General features: G+C 38.9%; 1 protein-coding gene across 6 annotated transcripts in view; it reads right to left on the bottom strand.

Annotated features, from left to right (window-relative positions):
• Positions 1-281: 281 nt before the first annotated feature.
• EML5 (EMAP like 5) overlaps positions 282-8861 on the bottom strand; it is a 103878-nt gene continuing 95298 nt past the window's right edge. For all 6 annotated transcript variants that reach the window (XM_040067684.2, XM_058421031.1, XM_040067685.2 and 3 more), the window contains one exon: positions 282-8660. In XM_040067684.2, the coding sequence (XP_039923618.1) occupies positions 8624-8660 (37 nt within the window). In that variant the 3' untranslated portion in view covers positions 282-8623. The remainder of the gene's footprint in view (positions 8661-8861) is intronic.

Here is an 8861-nt window from a genome sequence, read left to right as displayed (position 1 = left end):
CCTCAGAAGCCAGAAGAATTAAAGAATTACTGATACTGTTCTCCACTTAAAAAAGCCTGTGAACTGTCACTTCACTTGAAAATAGATACTCGGAGATGTCTCCATTTATACCAAGAAGAAGGAAGGTACTGCTGAGCTGTCTTCTAAGGAATTCTTTTTTCCTACTGGGCACACTGGTTTTCTCCTTCAAGAAGGTTCCATGTGACTTACATGGCAAAAAAATAATGCATACACATGCCCATAAATATGGTTAAGTGATATTAAAATGATGAAAAGTGTTCAACAGTAACATAAATGCACTTTTTTATTAAATCTTTTTTATATTTTGGGGAACTACATTTTCACAAAAATATACAAAAGAATTTCTTTTTACAAATATTTACATTCAATATCAGAAAACAATGATAGCTACATATTTTAAACTTAAATTTGACAAATATAATCTTGAATTCTGAAACATAACACTCCAGGAAAAGTATTTTTAATTTTTTTTAAATAAAGTACTCAAAGTTCATATTCAAATTTAAAAAAATCTTAATTAATGCAAAAATCTGACATTTAATTTCTATATATTTTTTTATATATATATATATACTTTAAATAAACATACAACATTGTTACAGGAATTAGATGTTCATGGTGGAAACCAAAATGGAGTACACTTAAATCCATGATGCTTATTACAATAATACATGACCATACCTTTGGACTAGTTTAAAATGCCTTTTTTTTTTCTTTCTTTTTTTTTCTTGTTAAAGCAAGAGGGATTATCTGACACACTCCATAATGAAACAACAAATCTGAACAGACAACTGCATTTTAAGCTTTAAGAACTACAATAAAATATTTTTGTAAGGTGACCTGACGGGACTGGAGAGGAGAAGGTGTGCTCTGGTGTCGCACAGAGCACTGCTGGAATGGGTTTCCAGATGCAAGACTGCAAAGAACATTATTTTTTCTACAGAATTTCCCAATGCCTTCAGTAGCTGTCCCTTGCAGAAGGAGCTGCCACCATGAAGCTCTTTTCCATGTGAGATGAGGAGAAAAGAATTTGAAAGGGCAGCAGCAGACCAGGACCATCTCCATTGCTGCATTTGCATTGCTGTGCTGGGCTGTCACTAACTGCACAGTGTTCAGCTGAGAAAAGCTTTTTTCCTCAGCTAAAAACTGAACAACCCAAGCTACAAAGCTAGAAGTGCATTTTTTTTTTTAAGGAAATAGTTCTAATGCATTTACTTAGTTTGTCACATTTTCGAGTTACCATTTTGGGCTTAAGGCATTAAAAAATGCCTTAACTTGCTTCACAAATCAGTAATGCAGCTTTCCTTTATGCTGTGTACCCATAACTGAACTAAAAAGCAGAAATGAAGCTAATTACCAGATACTGCTTAAAAAAAATAAAAAAAAAGATATTTTGCACCTGAAACCACAACAGCAGGGTATGTAGTAGCAAGAAAAGGAAAAACAGACTAGAAATATATAAAGTACTACCCAACAGCACCAACATTTCACAGAAGTACAGGAAAACATTTTTATCTCATGCAATGTGTGTCTGTGTCCATGCCTGGAGTTCCTTTAGAAAGGATGTATACTGGATTCCAAAAGAATACAGTAGCACATGTCCTGGGTGCAACTGGTGATTGAAAATCATGGTGTTATGGCAGTACCACTTCCAGCTCCATTGCATGGAAAGATCCCTCTCTTCTCCTCATCTCAAAAATTTGCAACTAAGGTAATAGAAAATTAATTTTCAGTAACAAAATGCTTGGGATTGGCTTTGCATTACAAATGCAGTTTGTAATTACAGTAACAGTAAAGCCATGGGTAAAGTTGACCCTCTCAGCCTCTACATTGGAAAAATAAACTTATTTGGTAGCTGGGAGGGGGGAGCTGGGATAGGGACTTCTGTGGGAAGGAAGAAGAGTAGTAAAAGCCAAAACTAATGAAGGAATAATGGAGAATACTACATGAATGTGACTTTTTTTTTTTTTTTCCCCTAAAGGCTTACAATCCTGCAGAGGACTGAAACTAAAATACCCCTCTACTACTGCACTTTTTCAGAACCCTCCAATGCAAATGCTTGTTGCAATAATTAACATTTTGTCCTTATGGCCTCATCTTCTGCCTCAGCCTCATAGAGAGCAGCTGAAGGCAGCATCAGTTTTATGAGCTCTGCAGCAGCACACACAATGGGACGATGGCAATTGTCCCTGCATCTTAGAAAACTGGTAAAGCACAACTAGCCTTAATTCTATAGTTTAAAACACCCATTATGTGCGGGCCGCTTAGTGGGGTTAAGTGGATAGAACCTGCTTTTCTTTACAAACAGTGCGAGTCACACTGATCTTCACATCACTGGAACAAACATGGGGCATATCATTAAAAAACAAAAAACATTTGAGGTTTGTTGGGTTTGGTTTCTTCCTGTTTTCCAATAAGCTCTCACATGACATCTGTGCCCAAAATGAGATACGTGCGGCTAAGGGCAAAATCACTTTGTGGGATACCTTCAAAATCACTACAAACAGCAACAGAAACTAAGGAAACGACTTTTTTGGCTCTTGGAAGAGAAATCCAAACATAGCAAGCAATAGGTACATCCTGTCTCTCCTGTCCCAAACTCAACTGCCCTCTAGCAGGTGGAGAAGGATCAGTCCAGCTATTCATGCACAAATTCTGTATTTCTTACAAAGAATTGCTACAAGTAAAAGTCCAGTTGTCTAACCAGCACCTATAATGAGTTTGGATTGGTTTTTACCTAAAGTTTACCCCCAATTATTTCCTTGCTTAGTAATGGTTTGCTATGGGATAAAATCAGTAACTTTATTTCTTGATTTATTTCTACTCAGATGTGCAAATTAGATCCATTCATTGGATCTAATTACATTTACCTGACTTCCTGTATATCTCAAAGCCCCATGGCATGGAACTGCTGAAGGAAAATTTGGCTCATGCAGGATCTGAAGTGCCCTCCGCAGATTACTCCTGCTGTCACACCTCAAGTTAAATGTAATAGAGCCCACAGCTTTCATGTCTGTCATCTTAAATGTTGTGAATGCCTGGGAACGGAATTAAGAACTGCTGAATAGGAAAGAAACGAGAGGCAGTAATTTCAACAGCTTGGTTAAGAAGAGTTCTCTGAAGTATAATATTTCTTTGGTTTAATATTTTTTGTTTAAAGAACATTTTCAGAAGACGTCTACTAAAACAATCCATGTTTGGTTTAGGTGGAAAGATAAGTAGCCTTTTAAAATACATCCTGAAACTCTTTTGCCTGAGCTCTCAGTACTACGGAGCACTTCTGTCTCTATAGTACTTTCTTTGTTCCACTGCATCCACGGGTAACCTGCTGCTTGCTGCTGCACCTCAGCTCTAAACAGGTACAGGAGTGGATGCATCTTCCCAAAAACAGAGCATCCAAAGTTGCCTGCAGCCTTTCCTTGAGCCCTCTGCTCCTCTCCAATCCATACACTTCCCAAGCAGCCACTGAATGCTTCCCACTTGAAACAAGATGTTCACCACTCACCACCACCCATGTCAGTTCTTTGGTCTTGCCTTTGCATATATTTAAGTGTTCCTTTCTCTGCTTTCCTGCCTTTTCTCCATGTTTGTTTACTGGTTTCCTGTTACTGCTGCTTCCACCCTACGTTCCATAATTCCAAAAGAAAAGAGGAAATTATAAACATTATGGAAATTAGAAGAATTGCCTCCTGTCATCATGCTAAGACGTTACACCTTTTGTTGTTTTGTTTTAAACAGAGGCATGGAGAAGAGAACACATGTTCCATGCCTTTTTTCCTCTTCCTTTCCAAAGAAGTAGTGAATGGGTTGGATTGCTGATTTCACAGTTAACAAAAACACCAGATCAAGGTATCAAGGTTTTGACTGGTTTGCTGATAGTAAACTGAGAAAAGGATGGTGAGTATTTACCTGTTCTAGCATCAAATAGACTGAGAAAACCACCGAGTACTTTAGAGGTGCAAATGATCTCGGCAAGGAAACCTATTGTGGCTTTTATGCATATTAGACACTTAAAACTATTCTATTTTTATTTCTAAAAGGAGATATGCAGAGTTCAAGACTGAAGTCAAGTTAAGAGCAGAAGCCAGGACCAACAAAATAAAGGAGCCTGGTGTAATCACCCAACAATGTGTGGTATGAAGAATGACGGCAGGCTTTGGCAAGCACATGGATCTATCCACATGAGCAGAAATCAAATGCCGCTAAAAATTTTAGAAAAACAGAGCAGTCTGAAAGAAGTATAAAAAACCCAATCAGAACAAAAAAGCACACAAATGCAATGCAATTAGGAGTGTTTACATCATTGATGTGGGAATTAATTTTGTGATTTGCAGTCTTACTTCTTTCTGTAGAGTCTACAGGATACTCCACTTTGTCCAAAGCATTAACAAGATGACATCTGACTATAGCTTAGAACAGAATTTTTTTAAAAAATACTTTCAGGATTAAGGCTGGTCACATCTCTGACTCTGATAATGAAGTGGGGAACATGTCACCTTGCCTAACTAAATGCTGTGTTTGAAGCCAAGATCCTTTGCCTGGGACACTCTTAGAGCTGGCCAGCCCATCCAGGCTGGGCTCTGGGTGGCATCCCGAGGCAGGGGAGGCGCTGCATGGCCGGCACTCAGGGGTCTCAAGGTGCTGGGTCTCTTGGCAAACTGGCAGCTCAAACAGTGGGGCTGAGGTGGTTCAGGCAGCAGCTGAGAGAGCTGGATCATGGTTTCAAATTAAGCCACTCCTGAATGCTATCAAAGTACTGCTGCTCTTGGTACTGAAGTCCTTTATTTTGGTCTCGGTTTAGACTGAGGAGATGTCTCACCTGCAGTGGACCTGCTTTCTGATGGCACAATTCCAGGTCAGCATTAACCTGACTGGTAGAAAGTTCAGTTATGCTGAAATGAACCTTGCTAACACTGAAAACGCTGATACAGAGCCAAGTCAGAAGTTGATCTGAATGTGTGCTTTTCCTCAGCTGTCACCAAGTGACAAAAAATAGCCTTAATTTTCTGAAATCCTATCCTTGAGTTTCACAGCATTTCTTGCTGTCCCTAGCAAAATAAGAAAGTCATATATGCTGACTGCCTTTTTGAGATTTAAAAAAAAAATAAAAATTCAAGTCTAAATGATTTGACATATTTGGCTAATTTACTCTCCCTGACCTAATTCCCAACCGTGTTCCTCAGTTCCTGCACTATGGCAACTTTCAGTTCTAAATGTGGTTTTTGTTTTTTTTTAATTTCCTTTATTTCCTTGCTCCTAGTAGCTAGATTTTCCTTATTCCGCTTTTTCTAAGTATGTTTATTAGCTTTCAAGGGCATACTTATTTTATTACGTGAAATGTCATTTTATTTTTACTCTTTTCTCTAGTTAATTTCTTTTATTACAAAAATATTGCTGACTACAGACCCAAAGATGTATGTTTGCTGCTAATCAAAAAGACAAGTTACAGTAAAAAATCATCCATTATGAGTGATTAAATTATACAAAGAACTTTTTCCTGCCCTTCCCTGGTGCTGTATAACCCCAGAAGAGGTTTTCTCCAGCTTCAGGCAAAGCCTTCCTGCTCTCAGTTCTCTCTGATGCTTCCAGATGAAAGGCTGTCACTAGTCCCTCCACATTCCAGCTTCTTCCCTGACTTATCCTACGGGGTTTGGTCATCCTCTGACTTCTCCATGGAGCATCCAGCCAAGCTCCCACTGCCAATCAGAACAGGCAGCTTGTTCCCATGTACACATGCTTCAAGCATGGGTGGCAACAATTAACAAGTTACTACAGTAGCATTTAATGTAAACAGCAAATGAGGCACAGAAGCAAGCACCATCACAGACAAAAAGACCAAAGCCACCATAAAGCTCCCAGCTCGGACCATGCTGACAGCCAGCTCTTCACTTCAGCAGAGAATCACAGCTACATTATGCTCCAAACTGCAACTGAGGCTCTCCTCACTCTTCTCAACATTTGTGCTCATTCCCAGCTGGCTGCCCCCATTTTACCTGGCAAACCACAGAGCAGTTTCACCAGGGAAAACACTGGCTACCAATACAGGCTGCAAGAGGAGGAACAATGCTGGCAGTTTTGTTTTTAAAGAGCTCCTCAGCTTCCTGCTCCCATCCCAGCCCTTTACAGTAGCGGTGAGGTTTGGAAGAGTGAAGCAGGGAGACCTGGAGGCTGCAGCCCTCAGCCCGGTCCCTCCCGTCCCTTTTTGCTCATCCTTCAGCTCTGGTGTGGCCTTTGGGATTCCTCAGGGGAAAAGCACCAATGGACAAATTTTCAGTGGAGAGGCACAGCATTAATGAAGGGGGTAGGGGGAGGGAGGAGAAGAGAAGAGGATCAGTGACAGGATTTGAGGAACAAACCCTCTTGATCCACGTACATCCTTCACTGGGTGAAGGCTACAAAAGAGCTCACAGAGCCTAGGATTTTGTGAGGAAAACTCAGAGACAGAAAAATAAGGACTTTGATCTGGCAGTCTGTGTAGGACAGACTATGAGTGAACTCTTTAACAGTCATCCGTCTTGATCCAACAAAAGGCAACTTTAAAATAGAGGCAGGACAAATCTTACTTCAAGTCCAAAAGTCCTGCACAGATGTGTTTAGTAAGGGATAGAATCACAGCCGGAAAAGAGCACACTGCAAATCCTTTCTCTGGTAAAGAGAAGACATAAACACCAGAGACTAATTTTCATGTACAACAGACAGACAGGAAACAAGGTTATGAGATACATCAGGTCTAATCACAACTCTCATAACCAATTTCCCTAAACTCAAAAACATTACTGCCAAAATCACCCTGTACACTCACGATCAAATCCTTGGAGTTTTTGCTCTTGTAGAATAGCAGCTGCATGACTTTGCTAAGAACCACTACACTGAGAAACCTGATAACTGTTGCATTCATCAGAGTCTTTAAACTAAATTATTTGTTATAGTTTGATATATAAAACACATAACCTAAGACAGTTGGATAACTAGTTTTGTATACCACATAACAAGGAGAGCATAAAAGTTTTACTCTGTAACTTTTCTCCTTCTTCTCTTCCATTCCATCTGTAACCAACACGCACAGAAGACGGTTACAAGAAGAGATGAGGTTTATTTCTTTTTCATCTGGCATAAGAAAATGCAAGAGATGAAAAATACCAAAGCCTCTTGACTGACCTAAACAAGAGTCACTGTCAAAGCAATGCTGACTTACACAGAAAGAGAGCTTTCTGTTCACAGCAGGATACCACAATGAGAGCAGTGCTGATAATTAGGGATTTTTGATCCCTGCTATATTGTATGAAAATTAACTGTCTGTAATGCTTCTCTCTGACATGACTTAGACAAATTGCTGACAAAATCTTCCTCACTTGTACCCAAAACACAGATTTGTTCAGGATTTTATTATCACTGAAATGTTTTTCCAACTTAAAATCTCAGTGACGTTGCAAGATAGAATAAATGCTTGACTGACAGCAGGTCCATTCAAAGAAGCAGATGATTGGACATTTTTTACAACCAGAAGAGAATTCGGAATAGAGACATCTCCCAGCTAGTCCTAACTCTATTAAAAAGTTCAAATGTATAAAATATAATGCTCAGAAAGTTCTCTCTGAATCTCCTCTGTGATGCTGAGAAAATAAAATCAATTCATATTGCTCTGAAATCCTATTTTTGCCACTGCTATTTTTGCCTATTTTTGACGTCCCAAATTTTATTGACAAGAAGACTACAAAATCCTCACCCTGGTCCTCATTTCCAGCAGAGAGGCTCACAGCCCAGTCAAGTAACACAGCAATAATCTCTCTTCCACTGAGAATACTTTTATTCACAAGGCAAAAATTCGAGTTAGACTTCTAGGTAGTGGGCAAGGCACTCGCAAAGTGAGCAAATCTATTTTTGCTCATAGAACTAATTTAATGTTTAAGTGCAACAAAAACACTAAATTAGCCATGAAGATCATGCATATCCAACGGCTCTCACCAGACATGACTGTGACCCAGGCCTCTAAATACAGAAATATTTCAGTCATAAGGAATCAACTCTATTATTTTCTGCTTCATCAGATATGATGTTTCCTTTTGACCAGCCATAGAAATATAATTTCCATTATAATAATTAAACATTTATTAAAATACTATATATTTAAGAGTTAATATATGGTCTCTCTCAGTAATAAAATATGGAATACTCTTTTTATCTATGCTATTTAGACCTCAAAACTTAAAGGAAAAACATTCATGCTGAAAATAGATCAATGTACAGCACTAGGTCAGAAATAGCATCTCTTGATTAAAACCCCAAGAACTTGCTGTGGAACTGTACATTGATCAACAATTCACTTTTTCCTTTCATCCACATAATTTGTTTTCAACATCTGGCAGTGAGTGGAATACAAACCCAGATTATCTGACACTGAAGCAAACCTAGCAACCTCAGTGTGTTTGTGACAGTCCATCCTTCTGGCAGACTCCAGGTCCTGTCTTTCAGAGACAGATTGCTTCGTGTCTTGGGTCACTTCTTACGCATGCAGGGCACAGCAGAATGTCACATTGCAATCCTGGGTATTTCATGCCTGGTGCTTCATGCAGTTTCCTCTTTGCAAGTCTCCATGTCTCTCTCAATGAGGCATATGCACACACTTCCAAACAAATAAGCTGTGTTTTCAAAAAGATATTAAATATGAGATTTAGAAGACTACAATGTTGTTAAAAGAAATGGCTAACACAGCCAAAAGAAATTCCCATTGGAAGTATGATGTTCTGAATATTCGTGTGAACATTTCAGCTTATTAAATATTAGCTGTTCACTTAACATTTGGATATTTAATTTGACTCAGATCTCTTTTTCTCTATGTA

Source organism: Hirundo rustica, chromosome 6, assembly GCF_015227805.2.
Source record: "Hirundo rustica isolate bHirRus1 chromosome 6, bHirRus1.pri.v3, whole genome shotgun sequence".
Classification (NCBI taxonomy): domain Eukaryota; kingdom Metazoa; phylum Chordata; class Aves; order Passeriformes; family Hirundinidae; genus Hirundo; species Hirundo rustica.
The sequence above is the reverse complement of the archived record's forward strand: the minus strand, read 5'-3'. Positions and strand labels throughout refer to the sequence as shown.